General features: G+C 40.9%; 1 protein-coding gene across 4 annotated transcripts in view; it reads right to left on the reverse strand.

The window, feature by feature from the left end:
* Positions 1-1,566: 1,566 nt before the first annotated feature.
* LOC311237623 (serine/threonine-protein kinase tousled-like 2) overlaps positions 1,567-14,253 on the reverse strand; it is a 57,936-nt gene continuing 45,249 nt past the window's right edge. For 3 of the 4 annotated variants that reach the window (XM_084325563.1, XM_084325564.1, XM_084325562.1), the window contains 2 exons: positions 4,595-4,702; positions 1,567-2,741 (listed from right to left, as the gene is read on the reverse strand). In XM_084325563.1, the coding sequence (XP_084181689.1) occupies positions 2,565-2,741; positions 4,595-4,702 (285 nt within the window). In that variant the 3' untranslated portion in view covers positions 1,567-2,564. The remainder of the gene's footprint in view (positions 2,742-4,594; positions 4,703-14,253) is intronic. The other variant, XM_084325565.1, reaches the window with a different exon arrangement.

A 14,253-nucleotide genomic window follows, 5' to 3' on the forward strand; every position in this document is an offset into this window, starting at 1 on the left:
CCTTAGATAAAATATTCTCTAGTCTAGATCACTGCTCCTATGGAGGTATAGACCTTTTTCTATACCTATAATATATTATATCTAAGAGAGGAAATGGGGTGTTTTTCCTCTACAAAGTGAGCTGCTACATGGTCATTGAGATTTTGATAGCCACATTTCTATACAGGTACTATTTATACTGGTTTTAAATATACAATTTGATAGTATCTCCCATCTTTGCTGAGCAAGAGTTTTGGGTGAAAGGAATAGAGGCCTTGTGAGGAATGTTTGTGTAGTTCTCTTTCTTACAGAATGGCTGCCTGTAACCATTGGTAACCACTTTCAAAAGAAAATGCCAAATTTCTGTGCAGTGGTAGAGTAGGAAAACACTGGAAAAGCACAATATTGTTATTCTACTGTGAATAATTTTCAAGATCCAGTAATAAGACACCAAATTATGTTTTCTTTTCATATTTATAAGACCTAGATAAACATTCCATGCAAGGCCTCTATTAAAGGCCGGTTCCATATAGACGCCCGTCCCAAATATAAGCCGGTTGTGTTCAATGTCCATTCATATGCACGTAGACTACAGTATGCGCGCGCGTGTGTGTGAGCGCGCTGCTGCGGCAGGTGGCCAGGAGCGCGCAACAAGATGGTATAAATCTGTGTTGTTGAATCAAATTGTTTGCTCCTTGGGTCATCTGGATTATTGTACAGTGCACACACATGACAAACGCATGGTACCAGAGCGGCCAGCAGAGGGCAGATGACTATCCCCAACCTAGAACAAATCACCTGAAAAACACTGTAAATGACAGGGCTGTGAGGTCATGGAATAACCTTCCAAGTAACATTAGTTCCATCAGTGGAAAGGCATGTTTTAAGAAACAACTCAGAATCTACCTACATTCTTTAGTTTAAATAGAATGAATGTGTTTCGGTCTTTGAATTTAAATTTTGTTCTATGACCAATGAAATTTATTTGATCTTTTTGTTATTAGGATTATGTATGCGTTTATGTTTTATGTTTGTGTATGTCTGTCCAACTTGGACCCCAGGAAGACTGGCTCGACGTCAAGGCGTCCAGCTAATGCGGATCCTTTTAATAAACAATAAATATGGAATATTAATACTAATATTAAGTCTATTCCACTATAGGTATGTAGTGTGATGACAATACACTTGAATCTAATCTAATTTTGATCGGTCGCAAAGCGCTTCCTCGCTACCTGTTGAATACGGGGCAATGCCGACGCTTGTTTTCCGCACGGCCCTCGCATTATAATGAGCTGGACGGCCGTGCCTGTATGCAAATAAAGTAAAGTGGAACGCGCGTTCAAGTTTGTGAATGAGTGACGCATCGCCGCTGTAATTATTTTGGCAAGTTAAGACAACCTCTCCACACGGTGAATCCGGGGGTAAATGTCTACTTTCTCTTACGACTATCCAAGGAGGTTGTCGTAAGAGAAATCGTATGACAATGTTGGTGAATGAGGTCCATTAAATCCTTGTGTTAATTACAGATCAATGAAACAAACCAGAGTTTGAACCAAATGTTGGTTTTAATGATTTCATAATGCAGTTCAGTAGAGGATGTTCTCTCCTCTCATCCCTTCAGTCGCCCCCCGTAAAGTTACCAAGACATTGAGGAAGGGGTCATGAAAACATCTGAATCAGTGAAAAGAAGCTGATTCCAGTTCCATATCCAAGAAAGTATTCAATAAGGGTGAAAGTCAGGCTTCCTGTAGAACTGACCCTTCGCTTCAGTCATTCCTGAACTTCTAAACGGTGCCGTATCATCAAGGGAAGCCTTGAACTTTGGTCATGAGAACCCCCCCCCCCCCCCCCCATCAGAAACTCCTCCCCCCAGCTCACAGGAGCCTAGGTTCTGACTCAGAGAGAGGGGGGCGGGACACTTCTTTGAAATTGATAATTCTAGTATTGAGAAAAATAGGTTTTTGATGGATGATACATTTCAAGCAGAGTTCTGGGTGCATGTCATTGCAGAACCTCCACAGAACGGAGGTGGTCGATCTTCCCAAGAGCGGCAGGACCTTTATGCCCCTCAGCTGGGGACATGGAGTGCTTTCGCCACATAGTGCCTTGCGGTGGGCGAACAAGGGGTGGGGGGCTTCTTTGCAGTAGGGGTGTGCGTGTTCGGGATGGTTAACGCTAGATCAGACCGCCTTTTATTGAGGGAGGTGGTCCGTTTTTGGCTAAGCTGCAAAGCCGCATGTCATTATAATTTTAACCATAAAAGGTTGTTTATAAACCTATCCCTATGTAAACATTTTCTTCCAGGGTGTCCGATCTAGCATTTATCCCTAACCATAACCCACTACCTAAAAATGTAAAATACATGTAAACATTTTCTTCCAGGCCGTCCGATCCAGCATCTACCCTTTGAGATCCACTGCCCCAGACAGGCCCCCTTCTGCCCCCCAGCAGATTCCTTGCTCTCTCTCTCTCTCTCTCTCTCTCTCTCTGTGTAAGTTAGAGAGCTGAGGAGGACTCTTGAGGAATAGGGTGCAGCGCGTCCAGGTGGCTTGGTCCTCGTCTTCCCCGGGTCTGTACCGCTCCCTTCAGTTGGAGGCACTGTTGTTGTAGGAGCTGGAGGTGGAGGCTGCGGGGGCGTTCAGGGGAGAGCTGCCGACGGCCGGGGTCTTGCGGATGTGGGGCATGAGGAAGGGGTCGCTGGCCAGCTGCAAGACGTCCACGCGCTCCTCCTTACGGTAGGCCAGGCAGCGGCGAATGAAGGCCTGGAGGGACGAGACACAGGGATGAGCATGCCGTGTAGTTTAGTAATAATAATATAATAAACTTTATTTGTATAGCACCTTTCATACAAGAATTGCAGCTCAATGTGCTTCACAGCAGTAAAAGAAGAGCACAAAATGGGCAGATCAAGAGCAATGCATAAAATAGACAAAGTCTAGGTAAGACATAGATCCTAATATGAAAACTATGTGATTTTAACATCCCCACAGGCCTCTTTGTTCACAGTTTGATCATCACATATAATATAGAAAATGTTCAAATAGACCAGTCATAAAAGAGCAAAATAGAGTAGACAAGAGTAAAATAGTGCAGTTCTCAGTAGTGTTGACTTTCATACCGGTTCTAAAACTATACCACGGAAAAAACATACAATATCAGGACAAGTAATGGGATATAATATTAGATGGCAGAACATGGAAAAATCTTTATATATATTTTTTGTATTAATGCTGTTGAAACTTAAATAATAAAATGGTTGTTACAGCTGCTGAGCTATAAACTAACCTCCATGTATTGTTATGAGTTATCTCGATACACCCTGCTCCAGTCACGCATCCACTCAAATACGGCATCAGGCTATTATTCTAAAAGTATCAATACTAGAGTATTGGCCTGTTTTTAACGGCTGAGTATCGCAGTACTTTTCTAGTATCGGTGTATCGTGCAACCCAATACTCAAGTAACACATGAAACATGAGTACCGGTACTCGTAGAGTCAAGTTGGAAGGCAGGAGTCATGTGGCCATACGGCAGTCTGATGAGCATCATCAGTTCATTCAGACAAAACAAAACCTTCAAGCACAGGCTCATCAGAGAACATGAATAAAGTTCTAATGGACCACAGGAAGAAAGGTACATAATGTACGTTATGTTAGAGCCATAATATATTTACATGTTGTATTGGGAAGAGTCCAAAACAAACGCTGCAACCAGGAGTTGAACCAACAATTGGTTGTCTAGTACTTTGCTAGGAAGTACGCAATTATATCAGTTATTATTACCAGCCTAAAACACAACTGCATGGTACTTCGTTAAATTGATGGTAATAGTGGAGGTTTTTCTTAGTACTTCAGCTGTAGTTTCTCTGTATTTACCTACTTATTTACTACTTGTCATATAGTCATGTTATATGGTTGTGTCATATGGTCTTACACTATCTAGAAGCACACAGGGTGGCGGCATTATACCATCTGTTTGTTTGTTTCAGTGTAAAAAAAAAGCTACGCAGGCAGAATGGCCGTTCTTCTTAAGGTAATATTGCAGGATCTCCGTTTGACCACAATCTGTATTATCCACATTATCTCGCTTTCACTTGCTAAATATTCACAGCACAAAAAGCCGCCCGCAGCAGCTAAGAAGCCTCTGACCCAGGGCTCCGAAAGTCAGATGAGCAGCTCCTACCTTGAGTAGGGTATATCTGCAGAGCCGCAAGCCCAACGTCTGAGCGGGGCTTCGGGGCTTGTACTCTGTGTGAGGCGGGGCTTCGGGGCTTGTACTCTGTGTGACTGTGCGTAGGCGGGGCGTCTGGGCTTGTACTCTGTGTTGTTTCCTGTAAAACCCGGAAGTAGTCAGTTTGTGCCGTTTATTTTTAACCCTAACCATAACCCGCAACACAGAAATGCAAATGCTGTCGAGTCCTCACTGCTTGTAAAAATAAACAGCACAAACGGACTACTTCCGGGTTTTACAGGAAACAACACAGAGTACAAGCCCTGACGCCCCGCCCAGTCACACAGAGTACAAGCCCCGAAGCCCCGCCTCACACAGAGTACAAGCCCTGAAGCCCCGCCCAGACGTTGGGCTTGCGGCTCTGCAGATTTATGCTATTGCCTACCTTGGCTTCTGTGGAGACCACAGGCTTTGGGGGGAACTGCACCTCGGTGGCTTTCAGAATGGTGTTTTCCTGCAGGATGTCTTGCTGGGACTGGTTGTGGCCAAATGGCTGGAGAGACAAAACAAAGTCAGAACATCACCAATATTCCTCTGATGACAATAAGACAGGGACAGAGTAGGAGACACAGGAGAGAACGTTCTTTATTGAGACAGTAGGAAGGCTGAGAGGGAGACAGTAGGGGAGACACGGGAGAGAAGGTTCTTTATTGAGACAGTATGAAGGCTGAGAGGGAGACAGTAGGGGAGACACAGGAGAGAAGGTTCTTTATTGAGACAGTAGGAAGGCTGAGAGGGAGACAGAGTAGGGGAGACACAGGAGAGAAGGTTCTTTATTAAGACAGTATGAAGGCTGAGAGGGAGACAGAGTAGGGGAGACACTAGAGAGAAGGTTCTTTATTGAGACAGTTGAAGGCTGAGAGGGAGACAGTAGGGGAGACACGGGAGAGAAGGTTCTTTATTGAGACAGTAGGAAGGCTGAGAGGGAGACAGAGTAGGGGAGACACAGGAGAGAAGGTTCTTTATTGAGATAGTAGGAAGGCTGAGAGGGAGACAGAGTAGGGGAGACATAGGAGAGAAGGTTCTGGTGGGATTCAAACCCAGGCCAGCAGGAGTACTAGGGCTGTCACTAACGATTATTTTGTTATCGATTAATCGGTTGATTATTTTATCGATTAATCTAAACAAATAATTTACCAGAAAATCAACAACAATTGATTCCATTTGCAATTGAATATTTCAAAATGTTTTACTAGTATCCTCAGGTCACATGGGTAGTTGCCTCTTTGACACCACCTACTGAATACCCAGAGTAGGAGATGAGCCATGAAGTTTATTTATGTCTATAAATGCTGTGTAGTGTGGATGCCTACTGTACATGAGTAACCTATACATTAATATAACAACCGCCCGGCAGTGGTGAATATTCATGTTAGCCAAAAATATAAACAGTTAAAAAAAAATATATATATAGTTTACAATAATAATAAAAAAAAATCATAATTTTTCATCTGTGTTATAATAATTGTCTCTCTCCTGGAGAAATTAACCGAACGAGCGAAACTGTGCCCACTCTCACTGTCACTGACTGAGGCAGCCCATACCGAGTCTGACTGAGCCCAGCAGTCTGCTGGTAGCATTATTTTGAGATATTTGGAGGCTTTTTTGACGCTAGGCAGAGTTTTTTTTGTTTATTCGTCCATTACCTCCTTATTAGCCAATAAGATTTGAGCTTAATAAATGGGTTGGGCTTAGCTCCTAAGCCTAGCACCGTCGCAGCCTGGTACTAGGTTAGAGATGCCAAGCACTCGATTATTCTTCCAATCAAATCACATTAAAAGCTAAACGTGACAACGTCATCGCCTCGCGGGCAATATGATTTAGGAAGGAGGAAACAATGCTCTTTTAATGTTCAGAACTACAACTACAAGAAATAGGGAGATATTTCAAGATTCATTTTCAAGAGGTTTACCGTACTTTTCGCACTATAAGCCGCACCTGACTATAAGCCGCAGCAGCTAAATTGAATGATGTGTACATATATAAGCCGCACTGGACTATAAGCCGCAGGTGTTTTAATGTTTAATTACCATATGTAATTAGCATTGGGACACAATACTGTCCGACAAATAACAAGCATTAACTCATTTACAAGTTGTATTAAGTTTAGCAAATAAGGGAACAGATAAATAACATTTCAATGCAGTCAAAAAAGCAATATTTAGATGTTTACATTTTCGAGTTTGGTCACGTCGAGTCACATATAAGCCGCACCGTTATATAAGCCGCAGGGTCAAAAAATGGGGGAAAAAGCCGCGGCTTATAGTCCGAAAAGTACGGTATTTTCGGCCGGAGGGACCTACTGGGGACCAGCACACCACTGTGGATATTCTGATTTAACAAATCTATCTGTCCAGGAGGACCGACATTGGCCAGGTAAGCTTGCATAGGCTAGCTTGCTTGCTAACTAACGTTATCAGAGTCAGTGTTAGCCCCTTTCGTGACTGCTGATGATACAGCAGTCACGAAAGGGGCTAAGTCAGTGTAAACAAACAAAACAGCATTGTTTGATTGATTGACTGGCATGCACAGGTATAAAAACTGCAGGATGAGAGAGACAAGCAGTTTGAGTGACATTATGGGGTGATTCTGGACTAGGTTACCCATCTCAACTCTATCTTAAGGCGAGACACTACAGGTGAATAGGGTAACATTTTTTACTAATAGATATCACAATGAAACTTCCCCAGTTGATTACTTATATTAAGACAATACTTTATTGTATTACAAGTTTTCTGAAATTGTATGTTTAAATATGCAAATGAGGCATGCTCTACTTAAATATGCACTAATTTGCATATAATTCCAGGACAGAAATCTGAACATTGGATAAAGCCATTTTCAAAATTATAGTTTCATTTTGTTGACATATTAGAGCAAAAAAGTTATTACAGAGGGGATTTTGGATATCTCTTTTTATCACTCCATAAATCAGAAAATACTCCATTCAGTCCATTTTTATGGTAAAATTCCATATTTCGCCATGTTTTTAGGAATAAAATGTGATATAAATCAGGGTATGAATGCGATATCAACAAACCCTTCTGTAAATACCTTCAGAACATAGATATGAATAGAACTGGAAGGTTTGGTGTATGTGAGTGCCAATGAAGTGGAGATTTCTGGCTCAGAGTATGAGGAAAAACTCATTAAAACAAATTTTTGGGAAAACGCCTTCAAAGTTCTGTATTGTAAAATGCCATACTTTTTTTTTGAAACAGATATTTACAAACACAATACCTAATCAAACTATTAGTAATTGACAACCTAAACACATGCCTGATAACTGAATAATAATAATAATGATGTTATTGAACTGAACAGAACTACACTTCTGGAATTTCCCCAAGGGGATTAATAAAGGAATATCTTATCTTATCTTACACACAGGCTACAAACAGTGTAGTACCCCCTAATAGGCAAAGAATATTTGAATACGGTAGATATCACTATGAAACTTTCCCAGTTTGTTATGTACATATAAACTAAGAAAAAATATATTGCAAGTTTTCTGAATTTTATGTTTATATATGCAAATGAGGCACTTCTCCATTAACACTTTCGCAGCCACTGGGACTAGTCTAATTAACACTTTAATCGCCAAAAACGCTGGAACACGTCTTTCTCCGCCATGCTCATTCTGCCAAAGACGCTGGACCACGTCTTTGATATCAATATTTAAAAAATCTGTGATCGAAATCATATTTCTCCCCCGGAGACCTGAGATCTACTGTTGAGCCCCTCTCAACTCTCCAACGGTTCAAGAGCGCCATCTGGTGGCCGATCGGCGGATCGCCCAGGGCGGAAACAGGAAATGAAAGCTGGTGCTCATTTCAATTCGGTCCGATCACTCGGTAATAGTCTCAGGACTCGAGCTGATCACAACGGATAGCAATCCGTTACCAATAACTCGATAAACAACATGATTTGGACGTATAATACTATTATACAACCTGGAAATGGATCGGATATTTCTACATCCCATAATAGGAAAATGTCTGTTCCACGCTCATCGCCCAACGGCGCGAAGAAGATACGGTAAGATTCAACGTTATTTTTCAATGTGTTCGATACTAACTGCTCTAATGATCATATCACCCACACTAGATGAATCATATAACGTTGGCCACGGAATTATAAACGACCCCCCCCCCCCATCCGGTCATCATCAGATCATACTTAGTAACTTCTAGAAGCACGTCCAGTTGAAATTTTTTATCTCGCGCAGATTCCTATCAAACTGTATTTCATCATCAATATAATGCATTTGGGGCTATAAATCAAGTTCTGGAGAAAGCTGCAGAAAACGATAAAAACATACTTATACTTTAGACCAGGGGAGGAAATTAGGCCACTTTACTCGCCAATTGCGAGTATTTTTTACGTTTGGCGAGTAATTCATGAAGAGCACTCGCCAGTCTGGCGAGTATTAGTAATTACAAAACAAAACAAAACAATCATTCTGCAATCTGCTGATTCGCTCACTGGCACAAACCGAACTCTGACTCCCCCCTTGATTCCTCCCATTTGCGCCACATAATAATCAGACCATAACCAATGAACATCATCGTTGTACAGATGCGCTCTAAGCTCCTCCAATGAACACTCATTTTCTAGAAGATGCCGCCCATCTAGGGGAAGTGGACAGACCACTGCGCGCAGACCTACAAACTCCTGCCACCGGCAGCCGGCTTGACAACGTAGACAAACTTACAAAAACACATCAGTGGATGAAAATAATTGCATGTAGAGTCGTCGCTTTCGGATATCAGTGCGGTCTGACATGGGGGCGAACAACAGCACGCGACGCGTCTCCTTCGAGTCGGATGAGAATGACAAGTCAACCAGCATTAGCCGGCTAGCTACCTAGCATGTAACAAGCTACCATAACGCGCATTCAACATAGTGGACTATACTGAGCGGCTTTGCTTAAATGCAGCCGAGTGACATTTTATTATTACCGGGGTTCCCCCCATATCACCACTCGCCCATATGCCCTTCACAACGGTGATGTTGTCATACTTGGCATTCAGAATACACCTGCTGAACCCCTAGCGTTGTCGATTCGGTTCCAATGTATTGTCATCTTACAGCACAAGTACAGTACAACCAGAATACATTTGGCATACAACCAGAGTGCAAATGTAACAAGTCAAGTTCAAGTTGTTTTATTTAGCTATTACATTACAGTGAAATGCTTGGTTCTTTCACTGCCCAACTCAGTCCAACCTAAACCAGCCCAATCCAGTATTGATTGATTGATTGATTGAAAACTTTATTAACAGATTGCAGAATGGGTACAATACAGTACAGCTCAATACACACAATTGTTAAGGGGATGCAGACCAGAGAAGGACTTTCGTCTTGTTTACATCAGGGTCCCCCATTTCAGTCCTGTTTGCTTAATGCCTTGTCCACTTCCTCCACACTCCAATATGCCCTTCAACCCTGCTCCTGTCAAACCTGCTCTTTCCATTCCCTCCATCATGTCCCCCCTTTCTGATGAATATTTCCTGCACTTAAGAGTCAGACACACATTCCTAGTAGTTGAGCTGTGATGAATGAATGAATGAAAACTTTATTTAACAGATTGCAGAATGGGTACAGTACAGTACGGCTCAATACATGCAATTGTTAAGGGGATGCAGACCAGAGAAAGACTTTCGTCTTGTTTACATCAGGGTCCCCCATTTTCAATTCATTTTCAATTCATCATTCAGTATAACCTAGACCAGCCCAACCCAGCATCTTTCACTGCCCAGTTCAGCCCAACCCAGTCCAGAATAGTTCCCTCTTTCATGTTAATATGTGATTTAATGATGTAATATTTTGAAGAGTAGAGACAGTATGATTAATTTACTATGATTGAAAATCAATTTAGACGAAGACGTACAAAGAAGTAATTATCACAATTAGCGATTTTTTTTGTCTGGTAAAAAATCTGTTTGGCTGGTAAAAAAAAATCAGATACTCGCCAGTTGGCTGGTAAGCCAAAAAGTTAGTTTCCTCCCCTGCTTTAGACCGTATTTTAGTATGAATATGTGAATGAAAAAGTATAACGTTGCTACACCCTGAACAATAGATATAGGACGTTGAATGGGCCATAGTAATGTCAATTTAGCAATACAATTTAAAAAGTTATAGCCCTGCAAAGAAGGGGAACTTCTCCATGTTAAATAGGGCTGGCGAAGGATGGTAAATTATGAATTTAACCATGGCGATCAAAGTGTTAATCTCAAGAGGACCGGGAAATGTAAACAGAAGTGGGGCTGTTTGTAGAGCTAAATCTATACTTTATAGTATTGCTATCTGTCCATTCTCATTGTGAATTGAGACCATAAACCGTCCCTTCAAAATGGCTTAAAGGAAAAAAATAATTCATCAATACGTTCTCATTTTATAGCGCAGTGAATATAAGCATTATACCGGATTTGGTCTAGTATATTTCATGGAAGCCGAAACTCAAACTGCATATGATCGGCACGATCCTCACGCATGTACGCGTGAAAGGGGGGGGGGGGGCGGGGGACGTCGTTTCTGATTATTGATTACCAATAACCGCGTTAGCCTCATAGGCCGAACGCCTGGATGGCTATCAAAACAAGGCCCGATCGGGATGTACTTTACGTGAAAAAGATCTTACCATGGTCCGGTGGGATCCCCCCCGAGCATTTCCCCGTTATCGATCGCCATCTGGTAGATCGATATGTCCATTGGCTGATGATAAATCCCCTTATTGCATGGTGAAATCTGCGATGCAAAACGTAATCCAAGCTACAGGCTGCCGATCCAGAATCGAGCTAACATAAAACTCTATTGAAAGTAAAAAAATTAAATAAAAACAGTCCACCGTTCGGCCACAGGGAACACTGCATTATCGCGATAGCGCCCCTAAGAGGATCTGGCCGGTATTACACTTTGTCGAATTCAAAGAGTAGGGCACATCTGCAGTGCCGCTCGGCGACCTTGAATAGGTTATTAAAATGGAATAAAAGCAATAACAACTTGCCACGGATTTATCCGTGCTTCTGTCCACAACGGGTGGAATCGAAACACGGAGATCTCCGTTGTTCGTCCCCATTGTGTTAAATATGTGCACATTTATGGTTGCAATAAGGCAAAATTAAGTAAAATAAACAACTAAATGTGTGTTGACGTTTTATTGTCACTAGTTTCATAGAAGACATGTTTAGGAAGCAAAATATAACAAAATCTCAAAATCAACAAAAAATAAGTATATTTGCCTATTCACCTGGGGTGTCTCGCCTTAAGTACACAGATCGTGATAGCCTGACTATAATCAGATCTTGACATATTCCTATTCCCATTAATAATGATACTGTATATACTGTGGGATTAAATGTATAATTTAGGGGGCTTAGGGGGCTTTTTACCCCCAAATAGGCCGTTATTGAAAATAAGACCTTGTTCTTAATTAACCTGCCTATTCAAATAAAGGTTTGATGATGGTGATGATAATTCACTTTCAATGTTAATTTATAATGTTATTCTGTTTAATAGGTTGTTTATACAACTAAGTGGTTCCTTATCTCATTGTGGTGTCCTTTATGTATGATAAAGACAGACCACTTTGTGACATTATCCTAGTAGTGGCTGTATATAGTTTAATAGGAGCCTAGTACTGCTCTTCTTAACACTTTCAGAGCCACCAGGGGGTGTCGTACTTACCTGGCAGAATGCCAGCACCCACTTCAACGATAGCGTTGTGAACGCATAATCTCTGTCTTAAATTATGGCTATGTGTCTAATCTGCCCGTCGCTTATCAATGACTTGTTTGCAGTCAACATTGTCGAAACGGATTTTTATTTTAATTGCTTAATTTCCGTTTTATAGCATTTTGAAAAGCCCTTGTTTTTCAGGAAAATATAAAGATTCCGTGATAAACGGCATTTACTGGAATATTCTGGCATACACAAAAACGTTGTAATTTTTCGGCCTATTTATGAATAGTTTTCAAATAAACGCTAGATTATCAATAGTATGTGTACTTATGCACGCTATAGAAGCGGGCTGAAATATCGATTCTCTCATTTCCTGATCAGCGGCACACACACACACACATATGGGACACGTTGATATATCTGTGAAAAAAGCTCTGATTATCCCAAGACTGGTAAAATAGATTCCTTACCTCAGATCAGATGTTCTCCAAAAAGATTATTCCAATTCCTGATCGCCATTCCAAATATCGGTCGTGTTTATTGATCCAACACTGGGTACTGGAAATCCATAATCCACGCTGGTGGGCAATGACTGGGATCGTCTCTGGTTACATGCCTGACAAGTAAAATATGGATTCCAGACTATTTTTTTCCCATCCATTTCATTCAGTCCAATCCAATGGGGTGCAATACCATCCGGAGAGACGATAGGGGGCGGTATTTTCCCTGTCCGAGCTCAGACAGATCCCCACTGGTAACGTGAGGCTAGATTGATGGAAAATGAAGGAAATCGATAAAAAAAATAACGATTAAAAACTAGATTTCTCAACGCATGGCATGAACTAACGAGATTTCTCGTGGCTGGCACTCAAGGTGTTAATGTAAAATGTAAAAACCAGTGAATTCCCCTAACAAAGAGCCCTGGAGCTTTTCTTTCAAAAGCCCAGGAAAATGAAATGCTCTAAGGCAGAATGTAGCCTATGCCACTGAGACTTCTTAGGTGTAAAGTGCTGTTGTAGTGTTATGATTTGTGTATGTTAGACAGTTAGTATTTATATTATCTATTAAATCATTTATATCTATGTTCAATACAAATAGTGTACAAGTGTTGAGGCATGTCATTAATCTTGACATTTACTTTTATTACAACTACACTGCAAAAAGAAATGTATCTTATCAAGTGAACATATCTTGTATTTGGTACAATAAGTCTATATTGAGTAGAATTATCTTATCCCACTGGCAGATAATTTAACTTTTTTCTGATTTTGGTAAATCTTGTTTTAAGAAAAAAAGATTAACATTTTCTTAAAACAAGATTAAATTGACAAAAATCAAGAAGGAAATAAGCAAAATTATCTGTGGAATAAGATAATTCTACTCAATATTGGACTTATTGTACCAAATACAAGATATTTTCACTTGATAAGATATATTTTTTTGCAGTGTACAAATATGCAGCTACCTGGGCCTCCAGAGCACTTCTAGTGTCAGCGGACACACCAAAAACATCCTAGCAAATTTACACGCACATGAACATGAATAACCTATCTCGAACAATTCTAAGGTAGTTTTAAGTTATTTCTCCGGCAGCGTGCGCCAATATGGATTCCGGCGGCACGTGCGCATGCACAAAAATGGATTCCGGCAGAGTGCACGCAGCACAGCTGTTGATTTTTTTTTTCAGGGGAAACACTGAATAGTATAGGCATATTATACATTTCCTGAATCCTTATTGGTCAGAAAGATTCACATCTTAGCTTGAATTAAAGATGACATAGTCCCCTTTAAAATGATACCAAAGACAATATGGTGAAACATTGACAGATGTCCTCTACGCGAGTCTAAAGCAGGATATGTACCAGCATCTGAAATGCAATTACCTGAGGGGGTGGGTATACTTCATGACTTGATAATTATGATAAAACTACCACTCCGGAAGGGCTATCATACCAAAATATCATCTACAGACATAGATCTTGATAAAAATGAAAGTTTCGTCACCTTGAGTGGTACAGATATCTGGTCTGGCCCATGGAATAGTAGCTAGCTGTATCTATTGTATATTATTTGGCTTATAAAAAAATATATATTGATCCCGGTACTACGACATTGTTTATCATTAAATACAACGTATCCATACCTGTAGCTAAATGCTGAAAAACAGGGAACAAAACTTTTTTTTAGCTTTACATTTACATTTAGTCATTTAGCTGACGCTTTTATCCAAAGCGACTTACAAGTTCTGTACGACAAGCCATCAGGAAGGGCACAACTCTATCAGCTGAGCAACAATGTTCATCAAAGTGTTGAGTGCTACAGTGTAGGTTAGTTTATTAGGACAGTGCATGACAGTACGGT

Source organism: Notolepis coatsorum, assembly GCF_963971535.1.
Source record: "Notolepis coatsorum genome assembly, chromosome: 12".
Lineage (NCBI taxonomy): Eukaryota > Metazoa > Chordata > Actinopteri > Aulopiformes > Paralepididae > Notolepis > Notolepis coatsorum.